Source organism: Eurosta solidaginis, chromosome 4 (genome assembly GCF_040869045.1).
Source record: "Eurosta solidaginis isolate ZX-2024a chromosome 4, ASM4086904v1, whole genome shotgun sequence".
Lineage (NCBI taxonomy): Eukaryota > Metazoa > Arthropoda > Insecta > Diptera > Tephritidae > Eurosta > Eurosta solidaginis.
This window is the reverse complement of record NC_090322.1, coordinates 67870029-67885071: the sequence shown is the minus strand read 5'-3', so window position 1 is coordinate 67885071 and position 15043 is coordinate 67870029. Positions and strand designations below refer to the sequence as shown.

Genomic DNA, 15043 nt, shown 5'->3' with positions numbered 1-15043 from the left:
AATTCAGCCGTATGAAGAAAAAGGAGCATGAAAAGGCCCTCAGAGACATCCACAAAAAAGCCCTCGGACTACTATGCTAGGGATTGCCCGGCGAACACCGTTCTTAAAGACAAATACCCTAAACTTGCAGTTAAGGAAAGCAACCTCCTCAGGACGACGCGCGTCACTCGAGCTCTGGATACTTTATTAGGTTAGACTCTCACTTATCCAGAATCAGCCCTGACATACCCCAAGTATGTCCGGCTTGTAAGGTGTCTCCACATGACACCAACCATATTTTCAATTGCAATGTGGCACCAACGCCTCTAATACCCTTATCTGTCTGGTCCAACCCTGTTGAATCATATCCCGGGACAAGTCAATCAATCATGAAAATGCTTCAGAAAAAGTTTTTCAAAACGGGGTCGTTCTTCTGTAGTGTCTAGGCAAACCTTCCGGGTATGTTTTGTGCCTTAGCAGATGTTTTCATTGTTAAGGGGAAGAAATGTGTATTCGCTTTAAAAAAAAGTACAATTATTTACTCTATCCGACACATGTCCTTTCCGTTGGTTTACCTGCATAATACATATGTTTTCTTTCTCCCTTTGCATATGCTTCGCCCTTTTCCTATAGCTATCCTTGTCTCTATCCGTAACCCAATACTTACCCCTATACCTATGTCTATTTCTCTCCTCTTTCCCGTCTCCTTCTCTCTCTGTTCTAGCTAAGTATCAAAGTTCTAGAAAAACTAAACGGATGTAATTCAAAATTAAAATTTTTTTAAATCCCAACTTTTTATTTTTTCTGAGTTTTGTTATACTGACTTCGTTGAGTATTATATTCCTTAAAATTGTTCCACTAAAATTTAGTTACGTCTACCGAAAAAAAAGTTTAGGGACAGTAAAATGTTTGAAAATAACTTATCATAATATTTTAGCTGCACAATTTTTGTCTGTCATATAAATATATAATGTTATATATATTGTTTGTGAATTCAATGCTATGACAAACAACAGTTCTGCACTTAAGTACGTACATGGCGTACGAGTAACTTTTGCTGACATACAAAATTTGTGGCACCACCCAGTGGCGCACGTGAAATTGAAAAAAAAAAATTTAATTTAAAATTCTTAGTTCTGAAATATGAAAAACCTTCGTCTTGATCGAAGGATCCTATAGCCAAAATTTGATGATGATTGAAGTGTGGGAAATATGTTTCCATAGGGAGCACACATACACAGAATTTGATTTTTATATTTATAGATTAGTCCGATCTTATCAAACCCCTTTGCCCACAGCTCTTTTTATAATAAAATAAATGGATTAATGGATATTAACCCAAGTGGAAAGATTTGAATTCCAACCATTACCCTGTTTGACATAGAATGCCCCATAAAATCTGATTTTATTATTTAATTGAAATGTTCTATTTTTAGGCATACAAATCTATTGGATGTTTAGATGCTATTCCTGGATTTCTTTCTCCCCTACAATCTCGTCTTGAATTTCTAAATTTGAATAATAATTGGTCTGAAATGTTACTTCAAAATTCTTTTATAAATGCTACGACTAATGCTTTATGTACATCAGCATTAAAGCGAAATGGTATTTTTTGTTTAGGCGATCTGGGAAATAAAAAGTTTGAAAATTCTGTTGACTATGAGGTCTGTTGGCGTTTATGTCAGTGGGATATACCTGTAGAGGGACATTTAAAAGTAAATATTGAAAATGATCCCGAGCTAGAATTTAAGAAACATCACTTCAATGCCTTAAAGTGCTTACATAATCGTGAACAACAAAACTGTGTAGCAGCTATAGAAAACGCACGGCAATGTGTAATTCGCAATTTTATGGGTATAAGTACAGAATGTCTACAAAGTGTATATATATATCTAACATGGCTACAAATACTTCAACAGGCAGAGGACTTTTGTCAGGTAAGATGTATTAAAAATGAAAGTTACGAAACCAAGAGTAAATCGATATTAATAAGAAAAATACTTTCAGGTTCAATTTATTTCCGAAGAAGATATAAAATCAATATTTTCTAAATGGAAGTTAGAGAATAATCTGAAATATGGAAGTTTTTATTGCAAAGAACTTGCACTATCTCATCAAATAACACTTTTCAATACAGCCGGAGTGCGTGGTCAAAGAAGGATACACGATTTTTTCAAAGTAATATGACATTTGATTGCTGTACATGTGAAATAAAAACATTTCGATCTCAATTATTTTCCTTTTAGTACAATCCGATTGATACGTGTTTGTTAAACCTCATTAAGGAGTGTAAAAAATCTGGTGAAGTAAACTTAGCAAAACGTAATATATTGGTGCTAAGAGAAAAGGAGATAACAAATGAGCACGTTAAGGTATCTACATACACATATATATCCATGCATCGCTCATCCGTTTAGAAAAACCGAAAATCTACCGTCCTTCGCATATGCAATTTTTAGTTTGTTCCCTTACTCTAGTAAGGTCAATTATACGTGGGTTTCGCCGAACTAAATTACGGCCGGCTATGAGGCTGCGCAATTTGGGAACCTACATATAGGTCGTTCCGCTTCATAAATGGGCGGCGGGGTGTCGGCATTTTTAACAACAACTATTCCATGCCTAGTATTCGGAAATAACTGAATTAATCAGTGTGTAATGAACGCTTTTTATACAGCAATGTAAAACCTGCTCTGTGGTTGCCTAGACATGCACTAACAAAACCATTCTCCTATCCATCTTGTTTTAAATTACAACATATCTATCTATTTCTAAGAAGTATATACACGAAAAATGTACGCTATGCTGATGATAACTTCCAAGAAAACTATTATTTTGGAATGATTTCCCGTCATTATTTGTCAATTTTGGTTTGAAGACAAAACGGTTTCGGCGTTGTGCCGTCTTTCGTGTTAAAATTCTTTCATAAACCAAATAGAGAAAAGAAATTAATCTCAACTGTACTATTTTTAATTTCAAAAACTTACATTTAAAGAAAAAGGTTTACCAACATTTGGAGATTGTAGTGCGATTTAAACCCTAAATTTAAACCACTCTGAGCCGAAGCCAAAAGTAAAACCAATAAGACTCGGTTCCCATTTCATCCTTACAAAATCGGAGTACGAACCCAAATATATACAACAAATTCTTATTCAGAACATATTAACATGCTAGAAAAAACATAAGTTTCGCTTCTCGAGATTTTAAGGCTGAATTGGCAAATCTGACTTAAAAACTCGGAATCTTTTTGTGCGCCATGGTAATGAAAAATCCTTTTCTTTTTGAAATTACCTTACAATTTTCTAGGAAGTCCTGTCATATAAGGTTTTGTCCTCAGAATTTGACATAAGAAGCTGGAAACTTGCATACGTCTTTATTTTGACATTCTGTTAATTGCATTAAAGAAGACAAAATAATCGCACTTGCTAAATTTTTAGACCTTTGATCTTGACTATGTACGCATATAGGCTTTATTGTGACTTTTAACTCTTTTAACAGAATCTAAAAATAAAAGCAAGTTTCGAGCTCCATATCATAAAATTCCAAGATTTGCCCTTTTTTACCTTGAATGACTGGACTAGTAAAAACGAAAAGAAGAATAAAAATAATATTGAAACACAATTTTTGCACAATGAAAATTTCTGAATACGGACATCCTAACACCAAAGTCTGTGAAACTTACATAAAAACAACTTTCGATGAGTCTTCCAAAGAACCTTTATATTCCATATTTGAGCTACCCCAATATAGAAATGTAAAAATAAAAAACGTTTCAACATTTTAGCTTAACTCGCTACTTGAGGACGCCGATATAAATTTTCGTTGTGGAAATATAGAGATCACTGAAGCATTATTGAAGCATGCCTTAACGCATAAAGATCTAGGTGCATGTCCACAACAAGCACGCGCCCTCCGAATGTATGGCGAATTTTTATTGGAAACAAATTCCCAAGGTTTTGAATATGTTTTGGAAAAAATGTTTAACAGATCTATAGTTTATTTAGAAAAGATATTCAAATCTCAGAAGTATAATAATACAGACGATTTAAGCTTTTTGTATTTGGAAGATCTTACACCTGCCGACTTTGAAAACGGCAATAGAAAAGAGGCTTATCAAATAATAGCAAAGTATGCCGATCGCGAGTATGTGCAGGTAAATTAATCTGAAAATTATTTTTCACGCATTAGTTAGTATTAATACCAAAATACTTGTTTAATTCAATTAGTCGAATATGTATATCAACTCCGAAGAATTTAAGCTTAAGTGTCAAATTATAGAACAAAACAGACAAGCTGCAGATTCTGTTGGCAGACAAAATAAAGATCGTGATATAAATCATGGGGTGATTATAATGAAAAAGTATGCAAATCTTGATGAATCTGAAATAAAATCTGTCGAAGAAAAACGCACGAGTAACCTTTGTATAGCCGTAAAAAATTATATGAAATTCTGTGAAATTGATTCGGGGTTTTCAAATGCAGCGATATATAGAATAATATCATTATGGTTTGCCAACAAACAAGATCAGGCATTACATAAAGAGATTACAGATAATATTGATCTAGTCCCATCATACAAGCTAATTTGTGCTTTAAATCAGATAACAGCCAGACTTAACTCTACGAATGATGATTTTATAATCATCATTAAAGATATATTGGTAAGATGTTTACAAGATCATCCGCATCATACACTTTATCAACTTTATCCTTTGGTATTTGACGATACCGGAAGCAAAATTAATAAAATACGTTCCAATATCGCATCTGAAATTATAACTAAGGGACGGAATACTTTAAATGGGCAGTGCGCAAAACAATTGGCCGCGGTATTTCCTGGTAAGGGCTTAGTTACCATATTGAACAATTCCTAACAATTTTTAAAATTTTAGCCTTAATTCAATACGCAAGTGCTGATTGTGAGAAAGGTGCCACAATGCTGTTATCCGATAAATTAAGAAAACTGAGAAATTTAGACGCAGTACACTGTCCCACCGTAGATCTCCCAGTGATGCCAAGCAAGGATTATATTATAACAAGTAAATAACGTTTTTGTTGCGACATTGTAACTGTAAAATTTTTTAGTTTCAAAGAACAAGTGGAAAAATGAAAATGACTTGCTTTTTTCGCTAAATACTTTTCCTTCTGCATTGAAAAAAAGGTAAATGATTACCAAATTAAACAAAACTATAGTTAATCGTTGGTATGAAAATGACAAAAGAAATAAAAAAACAAGGTTTTGGGGAGTGTTATCGATGTTGGTGGTCCTTTGCCGGATATACCTAGATCCGGTACGTTCCGGAAACAAAGCACCATTAAGGTAATAGCCCAACCATCTCGTGAACGATTAATATGGCCACATTACGCCTTCTAGGCTATCCCACCCTTCACCCCCTACTTCCATGAGGAACTTTGGGGTCGCCAGAGCATCGCCTGCTCAATATGTGTATGATACATTCATATTTGTAACAGCATTCCCCTCGCGTAGGTGAGGTTGACAATTATGTTGCGGAAACTTTGTATTGCGCTTATCAACCCCTTGAATCCCTTTTATAAACCTATCAAACATAAAACCGAGGTCCAGCCTTTGATAAAACCATAGTTCTCAAGTTGATGTCCAACATCACTCTTCAAATATTTTCCAACCTTCATGTTCTCAAGTCGATATCCAGCATCTTTCTACATTACAGTTATCGAATTGATCTCCAACATCAATATGCAATTATTCATCACGTTTTGAGAGATTTTGAAAAATTTATGGCTCTCAAATCCACCATATTTCTTCTAAACGAGTTTCAGCACTTCGTAAATTTAAATTTCAATGTTGAGGATTTTTTATTTTATACATATTTTAAGAAACAAGTAAGGAAGGCTAAGTTCGGGTGTAACCGAACATTACATACTCAGCTGATAGCTTTGGAGACAAAATAAGGGAAAATCACCATGTAGGAAAATGAACCTAGGGTAACCCTGGAATGTGTTTAAAGGTGGGCCAGGGGTGACTCTAGAATGGGTTTGTACGATATGGGTATCGTATGAAAAGTGTTAATGATTATTTAAAAGGGAGTGGGCCTTAGTTCTATAGGTAGACGCCTTTTCGTGATAACGCCATAAAGGTGGACCAGGGGTGACTCTAGAATGTGTTTATATGATATGGGAATCAAATGAAAGGTGTTAATGATTATTTAAAAGGGAGTGGGCCTTAGTTCTATAGGCAGACGCCTTTTCGGGATAATGCCATAAACGTGGACCGGGGTGACTCTAGAATGTGTTTGTACGATATGGGTATGAAATTAAAGGTATTAATGGGGGTTTTAAAAGGGAGTGGCCCTTAGTTCTATATGTGAAGACGTTTTAGAGATATCGACCAAAATGTGAACCAGGGTGACCCAGAACATCATGTGTCGGGTACCGCTAATTTATTTATATATGTAATACCACGAACAGTATTCCTGCAAAGATTGATTCCAAGGGCTTTTGATTTCGCTGCAGAACTTTATCATTTTGTTCGACTTAATATGGTAGGTGTCACACCCATTTTACAAAGTTTTTTCTAAAGTTATATTTTAGGTCAATAAACCAATCCAATTACCATGTTTCATCCCTTTTTTCGGATTTGGTATATAATTATGTATTTTTTTTTTTTTAATTTTTCGTTGTGGTTGTTGTTGTAGCAATGTTTCGCCCCACCTAATAGCTGGGACCGATCACAAATTGTCATATCATATCCTCTAATGGAAGTCCAAGGAAGCTTGCTGTTTCGACAGGGATGGACCATAATGAAAGGGGTGTTAGAGGCGTTGGTTCCACATTACAATTAAAGAGATGGTTGGTGTCATGTGGGGACACAGCGCAACGGGGCATACATTTTGTATGTCGGGGTTGATTCTGGATAGGTAAGAGTTTAACCTGTTACAGTATCCAGAACGAAGTTGAGCTAGAGTGACTCGCGTTTCCCTGGGGAGTATGCGTTCCTCATCCGCAAGTTTTGGGTACAGTTCTTTGAGTACTGGATTCACCGTGCAATTCCCGGCATAAAGGTCCGACGCCTGTTTGTGGAGTTCACCAAGGACGTGCTTGTGTTTTTTTGCTTCATACGGCTGTTCTCAGGTGCCGTATTTCCTCAAAATGCTTACGGAGATGACTCCGGCTGAGTTCTCAGGTGCCTTATTTCCTCAAAATGCTTACTGAGATGACTCCTTAAGTCCCAGGTTTCTGGGCATTCAACAGGAACTGTTTGGTTAGCATCTCATTTCTCTCCCTGATGGGGGAGTATTTTCGCCTCATTATGTAGATGGTGTTATGGGGACATAAGAAGACAGCCCGTGGCGGTTCTGAGCGCAGTATTTTCGCAGGCCTGTAGCTTCCTCCAGTGGGTAGTTTTTAGGCTTGGCGACCATATAGGGGACGCGTAGCACGCAAACGGCTGGCCAATTGCTTTGTATGTGGTAATGAGCGTTTCTTTGTCTTTTCCCCAAGTACTGCTAGCAAGGCATTTGAGGATTTTATTACGGCTCTGGATTTTTGGAACAATTGCGGCTGCGTGCTCACCAAAATGTAGATCCTGATCAAACGTCACACCCATGATTTTGGGGTGTAGGACAGCCGGTAGCGTAGTGCCATCTACGTGGATGTTCAAAATGGTCGACATTTGGGACGTCGAAGTTGTAAATAGGGTCGCGGATGATTTAGTCGGTGATAATTCCAGGTTTCGCGAGGCGAAAAAACTGGAAAGATCAAGGAGGTAGCCGTTTATTCTGTTGCAAAACTCATCTATCTTTGGGCCCCGGGCCTGTGGCCATTATTGGCAGTCATCGGCGTAAGAAACGATAGTAACTTCTTCTGGTGGCGAAGGTAGTTTTGATATTTAAAAATTACACAAAAGTGGGGATAGGACACCACCCTGAGGTACCCCTTGTTTAATTCTTCTTGGCTTTGATATTTCGTTTCTGAATTGCACCGATGCCTGCCGACCACCCAGATAATTTGCGGTCCACCTTTTAAGACATGTGGGAAGGGTAGACCCTTACAAGTCTTGCAGTAACGTGCCATGGTTGACCGTATCAAAAGCTTTTGATAGGTCTAGCGCAACGAGTGCTGTCTATGGTGGGGGTTTTGATTTAAACCGCAATTTATCTGGGTGCTAATGGTATTTGGCGCAGGGGTGGTGCTATGGAGTTTTCTAAAGTCATGTTGATGACAGGCTAGCTGCAAATTTGCTTTGAAGTGGGGGAGCAAAATGGCTTCAAGCGTCTTGGCTTCTGGCGATAGGAGAGATATCGGGCGATATGACTCCTATGTTAGCTGGTATCCCAGGATTTAGTAGCGGGACCACCTTGGCCATTTTCCCATTTTTCGGGTATGACAAAGGTGGAAAGAGACAGGTTGAAGACATGTGCTAAATATTTGAAACCCTCTTTCCCTAGGCTTTTAAGCATCGGCATGGCTATGCCGTCTGGGCCCACTGCTTTGGATGGTTTAGCATGACGGATGGCATCCTCAACTTCTTTGGCGGTGATGGTAATTGGTGACGCGCTGAACTTATGTTTACGTGCGCGTCTGTTGGCCCTCCGTCTATTTTTGTGGACCGTAGAATGCATTATGTATTGTCGGCAGAAAACGCTCGCGCATTTTTTCGCATCCGACAGCACTTTGTCGCCAAAGGCGATGAAAACTTTGTCCTTTTGCCTAGACGGATTCGATAGGGACTTTACGGTGGACCAAAGTTTACCTACACCGGCAGAGAGGTTACAACCGCTTAGGTGCTCCTCCCATTTCGCCCGCTTGTGTTCATCCACAAGCAATCTGATGCGTTGGTTTATGTCCCTTATTTGCGGGTCGGCGGGGTTGAGCTGTCTTATAAGGTCACGTTCTCTCGCTAAACTTGCGGCCTCTGCCGGGAAGTGGGCCGAATTTCGGGAATTCTACCGGCGGAAATGAAACGAGCCGAGGTGGATTCAATGACCTTGCGGACAGCACGCTCCCCTTGGCGGGCATCAGTTGGGATAGGGAGGGCAGCAAAGCGGTTGTCTGTATAGGATTTGTATTCGTTCCACTTTCCTTTTTTAAAGTTAATGAAAGTGCGTTTTTCTGCGACGATGAAGTCGGCGGGACGCTCGAACGAAATAAGTATATGCAGGTGGTTGTTGTTGTTGTTGTTGTAGCAATGCTCGCCCCACCCAATAGGCGCGACCGATCACAAATTGTCATCAATATCCTCTAACGGGAGTCCAAGGAAACTTGCCGTTTCAACAGGGGTGGACCATAAGGAAAGGGGTGTTAGAGGCGTTGGTTCCACATTACAATTAAAGAGATGGTTGGTGTCATGTGGGGACACATTGCAAGCAGGGCATACATTTTGTATGTCGGGGTTGATTCTGGATAGGTAAGAGTTTAACCTGTTACAGTATCCAGAACGAAGTTGAGCAAGAGTGACACGCGTTTCCCTGGGGAGTATGCGTTCCTCTTCTGCGAGTTCTGGATATTTTTCTTCAAGTACTGGATTCACCGGGCAATTCCCGACATAAAGGTCCGACGCCTGTCTATGGAGTTCACCAAGGACCTGCTTGTGTTTTTCCGCTTCATACGGCTGGGTTCTCAGGTGCCGTATTTCCTCAAAATGCTTACGGAGATGACTCCTTAGGCCCCTAGGCGGTGCTGGTTCGTCAATCAGATGTCTGTTGGGATGCCCAGGTTTCTGGGTATTCAACAGAAACTGTTTAGTCAGCATCTCATTTCTCTCCCTGATGGGGAGTATTCTCGCCTCATTATGCAGATGGTGTTCTGGGGACATAAGAAGACAGCCCGTGGCGATTCTGAGAGCAGTATTTTGGCAGGCCTGTAGTTTCTTCCAGTGGGTGGTTTTTAGGCTTGGCGACCATATGGGTGACGCGTAGCACGTAATCGGCTGGCTAATTGCTTTGTATGTGGTCAAGAGGGTTTCTTTATCTTTTCCCCAGGTACTGCCAGCAAGGGATTTGAGGATTTTATTACGGCTCTGAATTCTTGGAACAATTGCGGTTGCGTGCGCACCAAAATGTAGATCCTGATCAAACGTCACACCCAAGATTTTGGGGTGTAGGACAGTCGGTAGCGTAGTGCCATCGACGTGGATGTTCAATATGGTCGACATTTGGGGCGTCCATGTTGTAAATAAGGTCGCGGAAGATTTAGTCGGTGACAATGCCAGGTTTCGCGAGGCGAAAAAACTGGAGAGATCAGGGAGATAGCCGTTTATTTTATTGCATAGCTCATCGATCTTTGGGCCTGGGCCTGTGGCCATTATTGTGCAGTCATCGGCGTAGGAAACGATTGTGACTCCTTCCGGTGGTGAAGGTAGCTTAGATATGTAGAAATTAAACAAAAGCGGGGATAGGACACCACCCTGTGGCACCCCTTGTTTAATTCTCCTTTGTTTTGATGTTTCGTTTCTGAATTGCACCGATGCCTGCCGACCACCCAGATAATTTGCGGTCCACCTTTTAAGACATGGGGGAAGGGTGGACCCTTCCAGGTCTTGCAGTAACGAGCCATGGTTGACCGTATCAAAAGCTTTTGATAGGTCTAACGCTACGAGTACTGTTCTATGGTGGGGATATTGATTCAAACCGCAATTTATCTGGGTGCTAATGACATTTAGCGCGGAGGTAGTGCTATGGAGTTTTCTGAAGCCATGCTGATGAGGGGCTAGCTGCAAATGTGCTTGGAAATAAGGGAGCAAAATGGCTTCAAGCGTCTTTGCCACTGGCGATAGGAGAGATATCGGACGATATGACTCACCTACGTTAGCTGGTTTCCCAGGCTTTAGTAGCGGGACCACCTTGGCCATTTTCCATTTCTCGGGTATGACAAAGGTGGAAAGAGACAGGTTGAAGACATGCGCTAAGTATTTGAAACCCTCTTTCCCTAGGTTTTTAAGCATCGGCATGGCTATGCCGTCTGGGCCCACTGCTTTGGATGGTTTAGCGCGACCAATGGCGCAGGTGGTCGGATGCCAATGTTACCACCGGGTGCCAGTTGACGCAGTTTACGAGTTCTGCGCTCACGATTGAAATATCCAGCGAACTGTGACAGCTTCCTACAATACGTGTGGGGGCGTCTCCGTTTATAGTGCAGAACGTCGTTTCTTCTATTTGATCCGCTAACATCTCACCCCTACTGTCCACCCGCAAGTTTGAATTCCATAGATCGTGATGGGCATTGAAATCGCCTTAGATAATGTGATTGTATCCAGTGAGTACGCCGCTGATATCAGGGCGGTATCCACTGGGGCAACAGGTGACAGGAGGGATGTAGATGTTGATGATTTCTAGATTTGCATCGCCCGACCGGACAGATAATCCTTGACGTTCTAAGACACTGTCCCTGCGGTCGATGTCGGGATCAAATATATGATATTGCACAGTGTGGTGTATGATAAACGCGAGGCCGCCTCCATTTCCGTTCTCGCGATCTTTTCTGTGGACATTATACCCAGAACAGGTCTGCAATGCAGATCTTGCTGTGAGTTTAGTCCCTTGAATCGCAGCAATGCGGATGTTGTGCCGCTTCATGAAGTCGACTATCTCCGTGATCTCCCCAGTTAATCCATTACAGTTTAACTGCAGAATTCTGAAGTGCATAGGGGGAGACGTCGTCACTCTAGGAGTAAGTGACGGGTGACTACGCCTGGGTTGTGGAAGGCCAGAACGCGATTGCTGTTGAGGCCCTGGGACTAGACGTCCTTGGGTAGGCATTGGGGTTCCCTGACCTACACAACTCAAGCGTTGTTCATTTTTCGTAATTTTTGATATCGAAAAAGTGGGCGTGGTCATAGTCCGATTTCGGCCATTTTTTATACCAAGATAAAGTGAGTTCAGATAAGTGCGGGAACTAAGTTTAGTAAATATATATCGATTTTTGCTCAAGTTATCGTGTTAACGGCCGAGCGGAAGGACAGACGGTCGACTGTGTATAAAAAGCTGGGCGTGTCTTCAGCCGATTTCGCCCAATTTCACATAAAACAGTTATCGTCATAGAATCTATAAAAAAAATAAATGTAAGGCGCGATAACCTCCGAAGAGATCTAAGGCCGAGCTTCTCTTCCAATTTGCGTCGTGCTCCTCTTGCTTTTCCCTATAAATTGGCCGGACGGGACCTACATGTTTTATGCCGACTCCGAACGGCATCTGCAAGGCAGATGAGTTTTCACTGAGAGCTTTTCATGGCAGAAATACACCCGGAGCGCTTGCCAAACACTGCCGAGGGGCGACCCCGCTTAGAAAAATTTTCTTCTAATTGAAAAACCTTATTTCTAAAATTTTGATGTTGCTTTGCCCGGGGTGTGAACCCAGGGCATACGGTGTGGTAGGCGGAGCACGCTACCATCACACCACGGTGGCGCCAAAATCTATGCCCCTACCAAATTTCACAAGGATTGGTAAATTTTGGCTCGACTTATGGCGTTAAAATTATTCTAGACAAATTAAATGAAAAAGGGCGGAGCCACGCCCATTTTGAAATTTTTTTTATTTTTGTATTTTGTTTCCCCATATCATTATTGGAGATGAATGTTGACATAATTCGCTTATATACTGTAAAGATATTCAATTTTTGTTTTAAATTTGACTTTAAAATTTTTTTTTTTAAATGGGCGTGTTATTCATCGAATAGCGCTAATTTTTATGTAGTGCGTATATTGTAATAGTAGTAACGTTCCTGCCAAATTTCATCATTATATCTTCAACGACCAAATTACAGTTTGCAAAACTTTCAAATTACCTTCTTTTAAAAGTGGGCGGTGCCACGCCCATTGTCCAAAATTTTACTAATTTTCTATTCTCCGTCATAAGGTCAACCAACCTACCAAGTTTCATCGCTTTATCCGTCTTTGGTAATGAATTATCGCATTTTTTCGGTTCTTCGAAATTTTCGATATCGAAAAAGTGGGCGTGGTTATATTCCGATATCGTTCATTTTAATAGCGATCTGAGATGAGTGCCCAGGAACCTACATACCAACTTTCATCAAGATACCTCAAAATTTACTCAAGTTAGAGTGTTAACGGACAGACGGACGGACGGACATGGGTCAATCAAATTTTTTTTCGATACTGATGATTTTGATATATGGAAGTCTATATCTATCTCGATTCCTTTATACCTGTACAACCAACCGTTATCCAATCAAAGTTAATATACTCTATTTGCAAAGCACGCTGAGTATAAAAATAATTTATGGTATGGTAAATAGGGCTACGTACATATGTCAGAAGAACAACAAATGAAAGCTGAGCGAGTTAGATTTTAAAGAAACAAGTCTGCTATTTATTTATAAACAATATTTAAGTCAATGTATATATGACGTCTTAAAAAAATCATATATGCATTTTTTATTTTATTTTCCTTAAAGTACTACATTATTCGACTTTAACTTGAGAAACCACATTTTTTGTTGAGAACCTTATATTCTCAAGTTGGAACATTGTTGAGAAACAACGCTTGAGATTTGAGATGTTCAGTCGTCAAATTGAGCTCTCAAGTGCCTGTAAATTTTTACAGGGAAGATGTTTTTGAAAATTGTATTAATCGATTATTAATAATAAAAAAATATGAACTCTTCCCAAAAATAACAGAATATATAAACCATGTTTTGATTTAAAACAATTTTTTTTTTTACTTCAGGTATTGTAAAATGGGAAGACCGTGTGTCGTTAGTGGGTGGTATTAACGCACCCAAGAAGCTCATTTGTCAATGTTCAGATGGAAAATCGCACCCACAGCTTTTAAAAGGTCGAGATGATTTACGCCAAGATGCAGTTATGCAACATTACTTCGCATTGATGAATACATTATTATGCTGCGATCCCAAAACAAGTGAACGAAAAATTCGTATTCGCACCTATAATGTTGTACCGCTCTCCATGCGAAGTGGAATATTGGAGTGGTGTGAAAATACTGTGCCAATTGGTGTTTATTTGGGCAGTGGAAGTGACAAGGTTGGTGCACATAAGAAATATCGCCCTAGTGACTTTACACCATATAAATGCCGTCAATTATCTATGGTAAGATCTTTTTGCAACTAGGAAGTATATAGGTTGTGTAGTGCTGTTTCTAAGCAGTAGATTTTTTTTATTTATTATTGACTAGCCTTTACCCGCGGCCCCGTCCGCAAGGAGAAAATGAAATATATGGGTTATTCACGTTAGCCTGCTTATCAAGTTATCTGTTTAAAATTTTGTTTCTGTATAATGCATTTTATATTTGTAATTGATTAAAAAAGAACTAAATGAGCTGATAATCTTATAGGATCCCAAAATGATCCCGAAATTATCCATAAAAAGCAAAGAAATGACCCGGACGCTATCGCGGACGGATTCCTAAAACCATCCAGAAATGCCCCCAAAGGGTCTTCAAAAGTTCCCGGAACAGACCCAAAAAAACTCGAAATGACAACGACACGATTCTAGACTTATCCAGAGAACCACACAGAAATGATCCCTGAAGGGTCCCCAAATGATCCCGAAATAATACAGAAAAATGAAATGACGCCTAAAGGGTCTCCAAATGATCCCGAAATAGTCGGGAAAAAGTCTCGAAATTACCCTGATGGGTTCCCGTACAGATCCCGAAATCCATCCAGAAGTGATGCCGGAAGGGTCCCCAAATGATCCCATATTAGCCCTGAAAAAGTTCCGAAATGACCCAGACGGGCTCCCGGACAGATCCCGAAAACCATCCAAAAATGATCCCGAAATAGTCCCGAAGAAGTCCAGAAATGACTGACGGGATCTCGAACAGATCCCTAAATGACCCTGACGGGATCACGGACAGTTCCCGAAATCCATCCAGGAAATTTCTTGGAAGGGTCCCAAAATGATCCTGAAAAAGTCTCGGAAAAGTCCAGAAATTACCCTGATGGGATCTCGGAAGGATCCTGAAAACCATGCTTAAATGACCCCGAAAAAGTCCCGAAATGAACCTGATGGGATCCCGTACGGATCCCGAAAGCCATCCAGAAATGATGCCGGTAGGTACCACAAATTATCCCGAAATGACCATGGCGGGATCCCGGACGGATCCAAAAAACC

General features: G+C 40.2%; 2 protein-coding genes across 11 annotated transcripts in view; one reads left to right on the top strand and one right to left on the bottom strand.

The window, feature by feature from the left end:
• Positions 1–15043, bottom strand: part of LOC137249931 (uncharacterized) — a 281596-nt gene that overhangs the window by 225056 nt on the left and 41497 nt on the right. The window lies entirely within an intron of this gene.
• The window catches only part of tefu (Serine/threonine-protein kinase tefu), a 261095-nt gene that overhangs the window by 219876 nt on the left and 26176 nt on the right, over positions 1–15043 (top strand). For 6 of the 10 annotated variants that reach the window (XR_010952623.1, XM_067782011.1, XM_067782013.1 and 3 more), the window contains 7 exons: positions 1416–1916; positions 1987–2157; positions 2226–2351; positions 3761–4129; positions 4203–4815; positions 4869–5015; positions 13638–14017. Coding sequence is in view for 8 of the 10 variants with exons in the window: in XM_067782011.1 (XP_067638112.1) it covers positions 1416–1916; positions 1987–2157; positions 2226–2351; positions 3761–4129; positions 4203–4815; positions 4869–5015; positions 13638–14017 (2307 nt within the window). In the remaining 2 variants the exon portion in view is untranslated. Of the gene's footprint in view, positions 1–1415; positions 1917–1986; positions 2158–2225; positions 2352–3760; positions 4130–4202; positions 4816–4868; positions 5016–13637; positions 14018–15043 lie in introns of those variants that run through there. The other 4 variants (XM_067782012.1, XM_067782015.1, XM_067782010.1 and 1 more) reach the window with 3 other exon arrangements.